Genomic DNA, 16,512 nt, shown 5'->3' on the forward strand with positions numbered 1-16,512 from the left:
TTTTGTCATGAAAAATAAACATTCTTCATGTCTTGTCGCCTTCAGTCCATTGCCTTCTCTTGGTCTCAATTTATCCTGAGCAACATCATTTCCTATATGCAAATAATCAAGATACACATACAAGAAACTAATCAGTCAACAGTAAACTAATCAAAGAATAACTAAAATAAAATCAAGTAAATAATATTGCTAACAGTGGCCTAATCAAAGAACACAATGTTCAGTACCAATATTCAGAATCATAGAGGACAATGATGGAGTTGGGAAAAGGAGTGTGAGCTTAGAAATATCAATTTATATATCAACCTCACCTAAGATTGAACTTATTACTTTCCTTCATCATCACACATCAAACTTCACTATATATGATTCTTGGAATGAATACAGGCAATGATAAAACCATAATGGACCAAACTTAATTCCCACCCTCAACTACATGTTATGGTCCTCGACACAAGCAAGTAATGTTTGAGACACACCTTCATGATTAGTTGATAAAACTTCATATTTTTTATTCACTTCCTCATACTTGGATGTCATCTCTTGAAGTGATTCTTTGAGAATTGCTACTTCATTTGACTGACTTAAACTTGTAGAACCATTCCATTTTTCAGCCACATTATAAGAAGTTGCTCCAAAATAACTTCTAGGCGTTGGCCCCAACCCTAAACCTCTCACACGACCATTGTGCTCTTTACCCATTACTTCTCTAAATATTTGCTCGTTAACTTCCGCTGTGCTATTATTAGAATTTTGACTACGTTCAGCTTGAAGAGCAGATGCTTTATCCTGTAAAAACAAATATATTACAGTTAGCACTACTTAAAACATTAAATCAAAGGAAACAGCAGCAAGCTAAACAGATAAAGCAGTGACGGCAAATTCCAGAGTCAAGCTAAACAGATAAGAGCCTAACTAATTTTTTTTTTGGAAGCTATAATCATCCTAAGCCATTTCAGTACGCAAAATGTAAGGCCAAAACTATTTCACTTCTTACACTGCAAATAGAATTAGAAAAGCTAAAAATTTCTGCTGATGCCACTCGATGGATATCATAGTATTCACTTATCATGTATTTATAGAGTTCAGATTTCCAAAATCTTTAGTATCCAAGTAAAAGCTGTTAGCAAGAAGACCAAAGGAATATTATTATGAAGTTTACAAGCATCAATAACACACAAACACACCAGAAATCTCAAACAAAGAAAATCTTAATATATAATAAGAGTTCCATATTTAAGATTTGTGATATCATTACCATTAGATTTTTAATGCTGTCATCCACATAAGTTCCATCTTTCTTCTTATGAGTGACATCAAAAAAAATGAGTCTATCAGGAGATTTCCCTTCTTTTTCCTATAACACATTACAACAATTATATTAATATTAAATTAATTGTGTTAACTGTTACTTAAAAAGCAGCAACAATAACAATTACCTGAACACCAACTAAACTGTAAGTGTCTATCTCTATTATCAAAGGTTGTAACTACTAATAACACTAATAGCACAAGTATAAGAATTTACCATTGCTTTTCTACGTCTTGCATAACTCATTCTGCCTGAAGTATGACTATGTTTATTTTGAAGCGCATTCATAGTGTTTTTTGCACTCACTCTCTGTATATAGAAGTTAATTAGATAACACTTTAATAAAATAAAAACAAAAAGATAAAAAATAAAAGCAAACCTGACTAGTCTCAGTAAACCATGATTGGACTAGTGTAGGCCATTGACTAGGCACAATTTCTTCTGGAATAGATGATTCAATCTGCTCCATAGTTTTATCGGACAGAAAGTTTCTAGACTTTAGATCAGACTTGTGATCCCTCCACTTCTTGTTGATGGACTGAAGTACCCATTTACGGGTCTCAGGTGGAAATTCAAACTTTTCCTAGCAATGTAACCATGTATATAGATGTTAATATAAAAGAAATTATAAACTAAAAAACTTGAATTTAGAAAATATAATACCTCAACAATAACTAACATTTTGCGATAAAATGGTTTCATAAGCTTATCATCCCATCTTGAAAAATTCACAGGTGCGAGAGTCCCATTTGTTGCAATAGTTCCAAGAAAAGATCCAAGTACGGCTGCTTCTTGTGTACAAGGCACTCCAAATTTATTAACCTGCACAAATATCTTTTCACCACCAGATAAATTCCACACAGATGCCATTGTAGTCCTTCCTCTCTTTCTATATCGTCTTCCAACATTATCTACAAGGATTAAAGATTTGTTATTTCTCCTAAGATTATGTAAGTGTATAATTTTCAGATTTAGGTCACAGAAAGGTTGACAGTAGAAACTCCTAAAACTTGCCTACTTTCAAATGCATTTTGTTTGCAGCTTATAGTTTGCTTTTCAATAGTTTAATAAATGAAAGACTGGTCATAGGAAAATGAACAAAAAAGATACTACTTATATGAACAGACACACAAAGGAGGACATACAGGAAAGAAAATGTAATAATCAGAAGCAAATAAAATTTTACAAGAAGCAGCATATTCGTTGGACTGGTTAAAGCATCAGCAGAGTTAAATATAAAAAAATACCAATAATTTCAGTGGATTCATGCTCAATTATTGGTGGGGCATCTTGATTAGCTTGAGGCGTAGACGATATTGCAGCTTGATCAAGTGGCATTTGAGGCAGAGATGATGCACTAGTAGTCTTATTGCGACTCTCACCAGCTTGTCGAGGTTGAATTTGAGGCTGAGATGATGCAGTAGTAGTCTGATTGCTACTCTCAACAGCTTGTCGAGGTTGAATTTGAGGCTGAGATGGTGCATTAATAGTCTGATTTTCTGATGAAGAATCGCCCGTTACTATCCTTAGTCCACTTAAAATCCTAGACTTTCGAGCCATTGTTTCACTGCATTCAACTCATATAAGTACATTTAGTTGAACACTTAGAACACAAACTGTATTATAACATATAACATATAAACAGCCTAACCTTGTTGGTTAGTAGTCTCCCTTTTTCAAGTAGAGATTGAAATGGTAAACTTTGACTAGTTCTGGACTTTACAACCTAACCAGGCTGCAAAAATATTAGAATATTAATCAAGCATAAACAATGAAATAGAAGTGACTATATAGCAGCAAATACATACAAACTCAAAATGCAAAACTTTAAACAATCCAAAAACTGATAATGCTTAAAATCTAACTCGGTGCAAAAACTTATTGCCTTCACCATGCTACTAAATCACTCTTAAAGCCTATACTTCCATTCAGTAAGTGGCATGTTTGGAATTGTTCATAATAAGTGAGAAGAATACATAAACCAATTTATACTAAGCAAGACATTTACCTTAGTTAAATACTAATCAAGGGGGTACTCAATAAGTTCAGTTATCAGGCTATGCAATGAGAAACCTCTTTAATCTGAAAATGAGGTAAATCAGTGTAAACTATTAAATTCACCTGAAATTTGTTGATATTCAATCAGAAACTCAAACTAATAACCCAACACTAAAATCAAAAGATCAAAGCCTTCCTCGCCGTCAGTTTCAGAATCAAATTCTGTCAGTTTCTTCCCCTGTAAACAAAGAAAAAATCAAGCTCAACTGTCATTCACAATCAGAAACAGAGGATGAAACCTAAAATCAAATTTATAATGAATCTATTAAAACTAATTGAAATGAAAGACAAGTTAAACTTACAGATACATCAGTATAAGCAATGATAATATGTTGTAAAGAAGATGATAAAATACAGTAGCAGATCGCTCAACAAATCGATGCTAAATTGGAGAGACAAACTCAATAACACAATATGCCCAAGGATCGCTAAAAACTTGAAGTAGAAACTTGAAACAAAATTGAATCGATTATAACGTTTTCATTTTCTGAAACAAACTCGTTTTACTTCATGATCTTCACTATCGATTCAGATCCCCCAGATGCGAAGAAGAAGAAAGAAAATTTAGGGATTTCTCTATGTCGAAGCAGAGAGAAAAAAAGTTTTTGAATAATAATCGTATTTTCAAAACCTATCCATTTCATTTATGTTCCACTTTTACCCTAAGTATATGTAGAGAGGGTTTAAACCGTCTTTATATTCCTTCGAAAATTAAAATAGACTCTACATAACGCCGTTAGATTTAATTCGATAGAAAAATGAGATGTTCATAAAGACCATCTCTACTCATTCGCTGCCAAAAGCTATATTTGGTGTAGTGAATCCTAAATCCCTTAATCCTTAGACACCCCTATATCCTAATTCTAATAATAATCCTAATATCCTAATCTTAAACCCTTAATCCTAATCCTAGTCTAATTCTATTCATAGTATAAATTCTAAACCCTAACATCCCAACCTAATATTTATTTCTTGCATATTTTTTTACAGCCAAACAAACAAAAAATCCACAACGAAAAAAATCTGAAACATTACACAAGACATTTTGCATATATTATAACCACGGTCTATCTAATTTGCAGCCAATTTTTTTTATCATACTATACAAATCAAGTAAAAAAAGATACCGGCGGCAACTCTAGAAGTGGTGATTCTATTAAAGTAGTATGTTTTATTTTTGTTGTGACAATATGACGAATTTAGGAATGAAAATGACAAGGCGACATTTTGAACGACATGATTTTACGACACTTTTGCTGACTTGAGTTAAAATAGATTAACGGTGCAAGTAAATTTAGAACATTTTCATAGAATTGTGAAAATTCAATAAAATTAGATTAATAAAAAACAAGGAAATGAAATGGTTTGTACAAAAAATTAAAATGGTTTTTACCTGAAAACAACCAAAAGGACCACTAAAGCATGAACAATGAACACACACATTTATGAATACAACAAGCTGAAACATATGTCACGATAATTACAACTTTTAAGAACAAATCATATGTATCGACACAATGACAAGACAAAAATTTGAAATAGCGACAAAGCAAACTCAATCACAACAATTTATCAAATACATTAGAGCATTAAAAAAATCAAATGAAACTGCTTGTAATTTAAACCAAAAACTCAGAAATCGAACAAACCTTGTAACTCTCCGCTGCTGCTGCGTTTTGGGGCATTGACGAATTCATATTCTTCTGCTGCTTCATATTGTTATTGGCCCCTCAAAATGGCTTCACCTGTTTAGCATTTTAAAACTAGTCAGACGCAAAACATCTATGAAAAATAGTACTCTCTCTGCCCTTAATTACCATGGCAAATAAACACAAAAACATTTGATATGTATATATATCAAAACCCGAAAACATTCTTGTACGCGAATTTCAGGTATGTTAAGACTTCTTAGACATACCTCAATTCATCAACAGTATGCTGCAACTCAATTCTCCAAAGCGGTGCCTATAAAAATGTATAATGCAAGGCAAACTAAGAACTTAGACATGAATTTTTTTCCTCTGCTCAACTCTCTAATGTGGAAATTGGAGCCAGGATGTGATATATATTGATAGCTAAAAATGCAACTCCTGCAAGTATACAGAATGTAATCGTAGCAAACAAGGTCGTATCCACAGAGACAACGGATTAACTATTATTCGTATTAATTATAGCTAAGACAATTAAAATTTGAATGTAATTTATTTAAACTAATTAACTAAAGTAAATAGAGCGACAAATACTAAGATGTAAAGATAAATTAATGGCGAAGAACACTAGAGTTTCGGGATTTCACTTAATCATAAGATACATTGTCATCTATGGAATTGATGTGATTCAATGACGGTATTCAAAATTGCTTTAGTATTCTCTCGAATCAAGAAAGCCTATTCAATTAAAGTGAGTTTAATTTCTCAATCCAAACCCTAATTTAATCGAATGATGAAGGATTACAACCTATATGTCATACACAAATCCGTAGGTATATCTCTATCCCACGGTAGTTATGCGAATTAATTCTAGATCAGAATTTATGTTTCATCTCTCAATACTTCACATAAATTCTAGATAAAGTTTAATTGACGGCCAAACAATCAAACAACGATAAACACAAGAATTAATTACTGAAAACACGATATTAAACAATCTCTTGCTAATATAAAACTTCAATCCATAAAATAACAATGAATCTCATAATTAAACTACATCCCTAGCTCTAATGTAAAAGTTTAGCTACACATAATCTGAGATTGGAAAGCAAAAACAGAATTAAAAGAGTTCATTGAGTAGAGAATAAGGAAAAACTCTTTGATTCCAGGTTAGATCAATCGTCAGTTGATTTCCTCCTTCGATCGTTAAGAATCCTTGATCCAATCGCCAATTCGGTCTTTTTCCTCCTTGTGGTTGCTTACAAAGTCTCTGAGTTGTGTAAAAATCGAACCCTAGCTCAGCTCCTCTTTTTGCCTTTTATAGTCTCCAAGTCTCAATAGAAAACCTTCAAAAACGGACTAAAACACGCTGACAACCGGACCTGCTGACCGGATCTACTGGGCAGGTCAGGCTACAGGTCCGGCTGAGTTTCTGTCCCGGCAGTAAGTTGACCGGACCTCCAGCCGGTTCTACTGGGAAGGTCCGGCTGGTAGGTCCGGCTGGGTCCCCAAATTTGCCTCCTTGGCCGGTTCTGCAAGTCAGGTCCGGCCGGTAGGTAAAGTCGACTCTGAAATGACGAATTCTACTGCAATTTCGATTCATTCGGCTCTCCATTATTCAATTGCTTGTTCCTAAAGAAAGTTAATAAACTCAACGAATCAGAGTATAATTAAACCATAATTTACGTAATCGCATAACAATTAAATCAAAATATTCTTAACAAAACACGTTAAATCATGGTTTATCAAATTCCCCCACACTTGAGCTTTTGCTTGTCCTCAAGCAAACTGAATTCAGCCCGTGCTATAATGCATCAATACACCCATGAATCATATCAAGAGATTTAGTAACCAAAATACACTTAAAGAAAAGTTAACAACACCAACCAAATTACAAAATTCATTCACTACATACGATGATTAGATGACCTACAAAAACAGTATAGAAAATATCTCAAGCCTTTATTTATTCAAATAATTAAACTAAGCAAATCTAGTAAACTGAAATATGAACTACAAATCGAAAATTCATGAGTAAAAGTATGAAGAAAGTTGCTTGCTCTATTTTTTTTTCTTTGAGTGCGTTTTACGCTCCATCTCTTTAGTGGGTGCGTTTTACGCTCCATCCCACTCTTATTTTCTTTTGAATTGAACACTCTATCTACTTGAAACGTCATCTAGCTTCTCCACCGAAAATACATCAACTAGAAAACATCAACGGTGTACTTTGCCAAATCACAATTTCAAGTGGCTTTAAGCCCTATTCATAATCTTGACCACTAAAAATATAAAAATTCATGTTCATAGAGTCAAAATTAGCGGAATAGTAATTTCTTTTAATTCCGAGTGATCAAAAAGAAATTTTTTTTTTTTTTTCTCTGGTGAGTGCGTTTTACGCTCTATCTCACCTCTTTGAAGCAACTATAATTCATACCAACACTCATTCTCATCTACTTCCGGTTCACATTAAAGTTTAAAAGATTTACAAAGGTTAATGAAATAAATAAACTTTTAGCTTTCAATACGCACTAAAAAATGTCATTAAATCATCGCACAAGCTATAATCATAAAAAAAAAAATAACCTCAGTTGATGAATGTCAAACAATTCAGTAAGTGCTATTTGGTCACTTGACTCTAGAGATAATTCAAAGGTAATCAACTCATCACAGAACGTTCAGCTAAAACGGTTCGAAGGACAAGCTAAAAACGAACTAAAAAGATTAAACAAAAGAACAATGCCAAAATTACTCTTCCCCCACACTTAATTGCAGATTGCCCTCAAAATGCACATAACAAAAATTAAATTCAAGCAACTAGAAAACAGAAAACTCCCCTGACTTGGCGTCTTAACGGCGAGAGTTCCTGAATGCGGCAACTAAATAAAGGAAGAAGTAGTCCACCAATGTCATAAACAAAAATTGCACAAACAGAGTGAATACGTCAGACTATTACAGACCACAGGATAGAAGTCAAAAACAAAACAAAATAAAAACTAACTAATGAACCAAAAATAAAAATAAAGAAGGAAAAGAAAAAGAAAAAGAAAAACAAACAGTAGCCGAATCAAGTAGAGGTAGAGGGCTGCTCCTGAGTTGGGCGGGCATCTTGTGCCTCAAGTCGAGCTCGAATCAGTGCAACATCGGAATTTGTCTTCTCGATGGTTTCAGTGTTCCGCTGAAGTTGTTCCTTGATGGACGCCACATCCTTTTCGACATTCCTACAAATCCGCAAAATCTTCTGTAGTAAGGATCGCTTAGGACGAGAAGAAGTGGCTGCGGGGGCTGGAATATTAGGTGGTGGAAACACAGTGTGAGCCGCTTCATCTTGATTTCCCGGGGCAGCCGGTTCATCGCCTTCTAAACAACTAACTCTTTTGGGGTCTGGCTGCGCTCCTTGTGGAAGCGGGTTGAGCTGTAAATTCCTCCAAACGCCTTCATGTCTTCGAAAGCCCATGTAGTACAAGGATTCACAATTTAGTTGTGGTACCGCGATGAATTGCACTCCCGCAGGAAAAACTTCCATGTAATAAGCAATAATCATGCTAATGATAACAGGAAACACAAAGGCCTTATCTTGCTTATCAGAGCGGAGAACATCACGGATGCCTTGAATTATCAATTGTCCAAGCTGGACTCCTGATAAATTTCCTAACCCATTGATCATTTTATCCATAAAATAGACATCAGTGTGTCTAACCTCATTGTACCCTCCAGCTCGCGGCATGACATTGAAACTCAGTAAGTAGGCGATCAATCGCTGCCGAATGGTCAAATACTTAGCATAAAGTAGTGATTTCCCTCTCGCGGATTTCCATTGCAAACCTAGCCGATCTACGGCCTCATTAACTGACCAAGCTGTCTCACATTCCACAGTGTGATGAAGAACAGAAAATACCTCTCCATGCTCAGGAATGCCCAAAATCTCAGAAATGTGAGCAGCTTCTATGTCGATTTCCACTCCGCGAACCTCAGTAAAGATCCTCGTATTGCTACTTGACTCTTTATCCGTGGTGTTGGCATAAAACTCTTTAACCAAAGCCGGGTAGCAAGGATGTTGCAACTGAACCAATTTCTCCCAACCAAGAACTCCGAAAGCGTCAGATATGTGGAATAATCTATCCACGTGCGGTGATATGGCTTTCTCCATCACGAGATTGTTCTCCTTCCTCTGATCATACCACTTTGCGTTGTCAGCTAAAGTGAACTTTGACTGATCGTAAGATGCGGTAGCTGCTGTACGGACACGGCGTTTTGTAGCTCCGGCGCGTGAGACCGCTGCACTACGCTTGCTTCTAGCACCGCTCATAGCTGCCAATATAAAGTAAAACAATATTCTAAAATTAGCATCTATATGAAACAAACAAACACCAAAAATTCAGCAGCCCTTAAGTTCAAAATTTACCGTATAAGCAACTAAAAATAAGCCAACACAATTAGGTACAACATAACTTACACTACCATCACAACTTCTCAACTATATGAATTTTAAATGGTAATTACTCAAATGCAATAAAGTTCCTGCAATCGTTTAAGCTGAAAAACAAATGTCTCATGGAAAAGTCTTAAACAAATGCACCAAATTAGAGTGTTAACCAAAATCATTCAATAGTTACTCCTAGAAAGCATATCATAGTTGAACAACCCAAATTATTCTAAGTTACAATAACAATTGTAATGAAATAACATGGGTCACACAACTAAGTCATCTTCTCTAATCACTATTTAGCAACAATTATACTTGAAATTGACAAAACACCTAATGCTAAGGATTAAGCGAACATCACAATTTAGGTACAATAATTGCTAGATGAAACTTATACAACCCACACCCAATCCTTACATCATGCAAAAACAGCCTATACATCCAAATTAGTGCATCAATGTGATAAACAACCCAATAGCCTAAACAATATATTAAATGAAGAACAATAATTACCAACCATAAAAAGTAACATACCTTAATGAAAGAGAGACTCCACCTAAACCAAAATACAAGAAAAATAAAGTCCCAAATTTGAGAAAAAATTCTCAAATTTTTGGATTTAAGCTATTAGGGTTTAGGATTTGCAATTGGGAAAAGGTGAAAGAAGGGTGATGGGAGGTAATGATAAGTGAAATTGATTAAGTATTGGGTGTCTTGGATGAAGTAGAAGCCATTTATGAAAAAGAATGGAGGTTAGAGGGTGAGGGGAAGAAGATGAGTGCTTATGGAAGAAGAGAGGAGATGTTTAGGAGGAAAAATGAATGAATTTTTCGGGCTGCTCTTGTTTTAAACACTTAACTCGAATTTTTTTTTTATTTATTTATTTTACGTGACCGGATCTACCGGCCGGACCTACTGGGTAGGTCCGGCTGGAGATCCGGCCGACCTGCTGGGCAGGCAGAAGCTGGGTCGGACCTATGGCCGGATCTGCTGGGCAGGTCCGGTCACAGGTCCGGTTGGCTCCCTGGACCTTTCTGTGAACCAGCCGGTCCTGTGGCCTGATCTGCTGGGCAGGTCCGGTCACAGGTCCGGTCAAAGGGGGAAAAAAAAAATCAGAATAATCAAAAAAAAAACGAGCTAAATGCCCAAACTTACAGTTAACTGAATTAAAACACAAAGGAGAGCAATACGCTACTTACCTGTGGTCGGCTACGACACTGCAAAAGAAAAACAACTAAACAAAAGAAATTCATTAAACAAAATAAAAAAAAAAATCAAAACATAAAATAAAAGCAATTGTAAATTTTCTGGGTTGCCTCCCAATTAGCGCTATGTTTAACGTCTTTAGCTAGACTCAGTGAGATGTCTATCAAGCATCAAAAAGCACAGAAAACGCTTTTTCAATTTGCCCACTTTCAAGATAAGGTTTAAGTCGTTGACCATTTACCTTAATGAGCTGGTTATCCTTACCTTCAATCTCGATTGCACCATGAGGGAATACTCGAGTGACAATGAACGGTCCGGACCATCTTGATTTCAACTTTCCTGGAAAAAACTTAAAGCGAGAGTTAAATAAAAGAACCTTTTGCCCGCTTTTAAATTCTTTCCGAATGATATGCTTGTCATGCCACGCTTTAGTTCGCTCTTTATAAATTCGTGCATTCTCAAAAGAATCACGTCTAATCTCATCAAGCTCACTAAGTTGTAGCAAACGCTTTTCTCCGGCAGTTTTCAAGTCATAATTAAGCTTTTTTACAGCCCAATAAGCACGGTGCTCTAACTCTACCGGGAGATGACAAGGTTTACCGAACACTAGCCTATATGGTGACATTCCTAAAGGTGTCTTAAACGCTGTTCGGTACGCCCATAGTGCATCGTCAAGCTTAAGAGACCAATCTTTCCTAGAAGCACTAACAGTTTTCTCAAGAATTAACTTAAGTTCCCTATTAGATATTTCTACTTGCCCACTAGTTTGTGGGTGATAAGGGGTACTAGTCTTGTGTTGGCATCCATATTTATTCATAAGACTTCTGAATTGATGATTCTGAAAATGGACACCGTTATCGCTAATCATGACTCTAGGAACCCCATAATTGGAAAAGATGTGTTTCTTAATGAACTTGACTACACTACTAGCAGTATTATCTTTTAGTGCAACAGCTACAACCCATTTTGAAACATAATCGACTGCGACGAGAATGTATTGATTTCCAAAAGATGGTGGGAAGGGACCCATAAAATCAATACCCCATACATCAAAAATTTCTACCTCAAGGATGCCTGTCTGAGGCATCTCGTTTCTCCGGCCAATGTTTCCAGTCCTCTGACATTTATCACACGCCAATACGAAGCTCCTTCCATCCTTAAAGAGTGTTGGCCAATAAAATCCACTTTGTAGCACTTTCGCCGACGTTTTAAGTCCGCTATGATGTCCGCCATAAGGAGAAGAATGACATTCCTGCAGAATTGGGATCATCTCTTCCTCTGGTATACATCGTCGTATGATTCCGTCAGCACATCTTCGAAAAAGTAACGGTTCCTCCCATATGTAGTATTTCACCTCAGATAGAAACCGTTTCTTTTGATGGTAGGAGAACTCCTGTGGAACAATGTTAGATACCAAATAATTCACAATATCAGCAAACCATGGTACCTCAAGTTCCTGGGCTGCCCATAACTGTTCATCCGGAAAGTCATCATTAACCGTTTCCTCCTTACTAAGCTTCCCATTTTCCAATCTAGAGAGATGGTCAGCTACAACATTCTCGGAGCCCTTCTTATCCCGGATTTCGAAATTAAATTCCTGTAAAAGAAGAACCCATCGAATCAATCGTGGCTTAGCATCTTGTTTAGAAATGAGATACTTAATTGCGGAGTGATCCGTGTATACTATCACCTTTGAACCTACAAGATAAGAACGAAACTTGTCAAATGCATAAACCACAGCTAAAAATTCCTTCTCAGTAGTGGCATAATTTATCTGAGCACTATCGAGAACCTTGCTCGCATAGTATATTACATGTGACTTTTTATCCTTCCTCTGTCCTAAAACAGCGCCAATAGCAAAGTCACTTGCATCACACATTAGTTCAAAAGGGAGTGACCAGTCAGGGGAAACAATAATGGGGGCAGAAATAAGAGCTTTCTTTAATGTGTTATAGGCAATAAGACAACTTTCATTAAAGTGAAAAGTAACATCTTTGATCAGTAAATCACAAAGAGGTTTAGCAATTTTTGAAAAATCTTTAATGAACCGTCTGTAAAAACCTGCATGACCCAGAAAACTCCTTACTGCCTTCACTGAGTTTGGAGGTGGCAACTTCTCTATTACCTCCACTTTCGCTTGGTCGACCTCAATACCTGCAGCTGAAATTTTATGCCCAAGGACGATTCCATTTTGTACCATAAAATGGCATTTTTCCCAATTCAGAACTAAATTGGTCTCTTCACAACGCTCTAATACCCTGTCTAGATTGGATAAACAAACGTCAAAGGAAGAGCCAAATACAGAAAAATCGTCCATAAAGACCTCAATGATCTTTTCTACCATGTCAGAGAATATAGCCATCATGCATCTCTGAAAAGTACCTGGAGCATTACATAAACCAAATGGCATTCGGCGATACGCAAAAGTGCCATACGGACATGTGAATGTCGTATATTCCTGATGTTCAGGATCGATAGGCACTTGATAGTAACCCGAATAGCCATCTAGAAAGCAATAAAATTGATGCCCAGCTAAACGCTCTAACATCTGATCAATGAAAGGTAAGGGAAAGTGGTCCTTACATGTGGTCGCGTTCAGTTTGCGATAATCGATACATACTCTCCAACCGGTGACCATCCTCGTCGGAATCAGCTCATTGTTGTCATTCTTGACCACGGTTGTGCCTCCTTTCTTTGGTACAACTTGCACAGGACTCACCCAGGCGCTATCAGAGATAGGGTAGATGATTCCTGCGTCAAGAAGCTTAATCACTTCAGCCCGCACAACCTCCTTCATGTTCGGGTTGAGTCTTCTTTGTCCTTGGACACTAGGGCGATGTTCCTTCTCCAATCGAATCTTATGCATGCAGATCGATGGATTAATCCCTTTAATGTCATGAATCGACCATCCGATCGCCTTGCTTCGATTCCTCAAAACCCGCATTGTCTTCTCTTCCTGCACATCAGATAGACCAGAAGAAATAATAACAGGATATGTGTCGTTAGGCCCAATGAAAGCATATTTCAAATGAGATGGTAGCTGTTTTAGCTCTAGCTTTGGTGGTTCTACAACTGTTGGTTTTGGTTTTGGTTCCCATTTAAGCTCATCATATTGAGGCTTGTATCTATAGGTCCTGAAACCTTCACCTTCTAATCGCATAGCACACTCAGCTATTTCAGGATTTTCATCCTTCTCATGCGAACTCAAAATTAAACATGCTTCTAATGGTTCCTTGAATGATTCCTGTTCAGCAATATGGAAAATAGCATGGTCAATCACATCAACACTAAAACAAGAATCATCACGTGATGGGTGTTTCACCGCCTTAAGAATATTAAATTCTTCTTTCTCACTCCCCATCCTAAAGGTAAGTTTACCTTGAACAACATCAATCAACACACCTCCTGTAGCTAAAAACGGTCTACCTAAAATCATAGATAAATCATTTTCATCTTCTGTTTCTAGAATAAGAAAATCTGCAGGAAAATAAAACTTGCCCACTCGCACAAATAAGTCTTCTACAATGCCTAAAGGATATTTGATCGATCGATCAGCCAATTGTAGAGACACAGTTGTGGGCTTCATCTCTTTCATACCAAGCCTCTTATAAAGGGATGCAGGCATAATATTCACACTAGCACCAAGATCACACAAACATTTAGAGATAGTAGTAGCACCAATAACACAAGGAATAGAAAAACTTCCTGGGTCCTTAAGCTTAGGTGGTAGCTTCTTTTGAAGTATGGCACTGCATTCTTCAGTCAAAGCTACGGTGGCGTACTCCTCTAGCTTGCTCTTGTTGGAAACTAGTTCTTTTAAGAACTTGGCATAGGAAGGCATCTTAGCAAGGGCCTGCAAAATAGGAATATTAAGCTCAATCTTTTTAAAGGCATTAAGAAAGTGCTGAAAATTGTTGTCAGTAGTTTTCTTCTTCAGCCTTTGTGGATATGGAATGGGTGGAACATAAGGTTTGACTGAAGGATCAGCCACCACTTCCTTATCAAGATTATTCCCTTGCTTTGCATCGTGTTCACTCTCTTCCTTGTCGTCCCCCTCGTCGACAATCTCAATTACTTTCTTGCCCTTGCTTCCAGTCTCCACCTGAGTCCCGCTCCTGAGACTGATGGCCATAACTCCCTCCTTTGGATTATTTTCAGTATTACTAGGGAGTTTGCCTTGTTCACGTTCAGCAACAGTTCTTGCCAACTGACCCAGCTGCAACTCTAATTTGTGAATTGATGCTTGACTTGACTGTGCCAACTGGTCAATTTTTGCATCCATCTTCTTAACAGTGGTATCTTGAGTTGCTAAAAACTGAGATATCATCTCTTCCACAGAAGGCTTCCTGTCCGGATTATTCTGTTGTTGAGGCGGAGGAACTTGTCTTTGTTGCTGAAATCCCGGGGGTGGTGCTTGCCTATTCGCTCCTTGATCCCTCCAAGAGAAATTTGGGTGATTGCGCCATCCAGGGTTATAAGTGTTTGAGAAAGGGTCATTCTTGACTTGTCTACCCTGGAAGGCTCCCATGAAATTGGCTTCCTCACAGTTTGGTGGTGCCGATTCAACGTTTGCGCACACATTTGCATTGTGTCCAAACATCCCACAAAAGGCACACGACTCTTGATTGGAAGTATCTCTGTCTACAAGCATCTTGACTTGCTTGGTTAAATCAGCCATTTGTGCTGAGAGATCAGAATGAGAGTTGATTTCATATACTCCTGCCCTTTTTCCTCTGATTGCCTTCTGCCTTGAATTCATTGCCAATTTTTCATAGGTTTTCATGAGTTCTGCAGCTGTGGTATCTCCATAGTAACCTCCAGAAGCTGTGTCAACTAGCGTTTGACAATTAACGTTCAGGCCATCATAGAAAAACTGAGTCAGCAAATTCTCTGGCACTTGATGATGAGGGCATTGAGTTAAGAGCAGCTTAAACCTTTCCCATGCTTCATGAAAAGATTCTGGATCTCGTTGCACAAAGTTGCAAATTTTTGCCCTGAGATCCATGGTCTTTTGTGGTGAGTAGAACCTCAGCATGAATTCATTGTAGACATCCTCCCATGTGAGAAAAACACCTTCTGGTTGGTTCAACAGCCACTGTCTCGCGTCTCCTTTCAGACAATGAGGAAAACACCTCGTCCTTAGCTCATCCTCATTGAGATTGTTCAGCGGTAAAGTCTGCACAATACCATAGAAATCTCTGATAAAGGCTAGTGAGTCTTCAGTAGCCGTTCCATTAAACTGAGGCAGCATATTGAGATGGAAAGTTTTGAGCTCATAGTTCCTTGCTGCTTCACTCAAACGGATACAAGACGGGTTTGCAGTAACCGTTGGCCTTTGAATATCACGTAGCCTTTGCTCTTGATTGGGATTAACTAATCCGTTCATGTTTTCAGCTGTGTTTTGTCTTCTTCTTGCTCTATTTGCGCGGCACGTTCGTTCAATCTCTGGGTTCAGCTCAAGTATTTCTTCGTTATTAAGACTTTTTGATCGTCTCAATAGCATTCAAATCCTGGAGTTGACAAAGAGAATTGAAAGAATAAGACTGAAAGTAAAGACTGGAATTAATAAAATAATAATTAAAAACAACGTTGTCCCCGGCAACGGCGCCAAAAACTTGATAGCTAAAAATGCAACTCCTGCAAGTATACAGAATGTAATCGTAGCAAACAAGGTCGTATCCACAGAGACAACGGATTAACTATTATTCGTATTAATTATAGCTAAGACAATTAATCATAAGATACATTGTCATCTATGGAATTGATGTGATTCAATGACGGTATTCAAAATTGCTTTAGTATTCTCTCGAATCAAGAAAGCCTATTCAATTAAAGTGAGTTTAATTTCTCAATCCAAACCCTAA

At 37.1% G+C, this 16,512-nt stretch overlaps 2 protein-coding genes and 1 non-coding gene across 5 annotated transcripts; 1 reads left to right on the top strand and 2 right to left on the bottom strand.

Moving 5' to 3' along the window:
• Positions 1-287: 287 nt before the first annotated feature.
• Positions 288-4,036, bottom strand: LOC126681929 (uncharacterized). 3 transcript variants are annotated; one of them, XM_056105698.1, is made up of 9 exons: positions 3,673-4,036; positions 3,434-3,548; positions 2,964-3,038; positions 2,560-2,879; positions 1,976-2,223; positions 1,692-1,895; positions 1,529-1,621; positions 1,259-1,357; positions 288-789 (listed from the first exon to the last, which is right to left on the bottom strand). In XM_056105698.1, exons 4-9 carry the CDS (start codon positions 2,870-2,872, stop codon positions 433-435), a joined length of 1,314 nt encoding a protein of 437 aa, XP_055961673.1. In that variant the 5' UTR covers positions 2,873-2,879; positions 2,964-3,038; positions 3,434-3,548; positions 3,673-4,036; the 3' UTR covers positions 288-432. The 3 variants fall into 3 exon arrangements, with proteins under 3 accessions (XP_055961673.1, XP_055961672.1, XP_050233443.2); XM_056105697.1 differs by having other exon boundaries at positions 2,964-3,047; XM_050377486.2 differs by lacking the exons at positions 3,434-3,548; positions 3,673-4,036 and adding an exon at positions 3,321-3,423 and having other exon boundaries at positions 2,964-3,047.
• Positions 4,037-9,321: 5,285 nt separating this feature from the next.
• Positions 9,322-16,151, bottom strand: LOC130015553 (uncharacterized). Its single transcript, XM_056105905.1, has 7 exons — positions 10,830-16,151; positions 10,642-10,659; positions 10,346-10,592; positions 9,977-9,998; positions 9,815-9,875; positions 9,422-9,493; positions 9,322-9,327 (listed from the first exon to the last, which is right to left on the bottom strand). The coding sequence occupies exons 1-7, from the start codon at positions 16,149-16,151 to the stop codon at positions 9,322-9,324; spliced, it is 5,748 nt and encodes a 1,915-aa protein (XP_055961880.1).
• Positions 15,544-15,650, top strand: LOC126685206 (small nucleolar RNA R71). Its single transcript, XR_007643318.1, has one exon. It is a non-coding gene; the product is annotated as a small nucleolar RNA R71 (small nucleolar RNA).
• Positions 16,152-16,512: the final 361 nt, after the last annotated feature.

This window comes from Mercurialis annua, linkage group LG5, assembly GCF_937616625.2.
Source record: "Mercurialis annua linkage group LG5, ddMerAnnu1.2, whole genome shotgun sequence".
Lineage (NCBI taxonomy): Eukaryota > Viridiplantae > Streptophyta > Magnoliopsida > Malpighiales > Euphorbiaceae > Mercurialis > Mercurialis annua.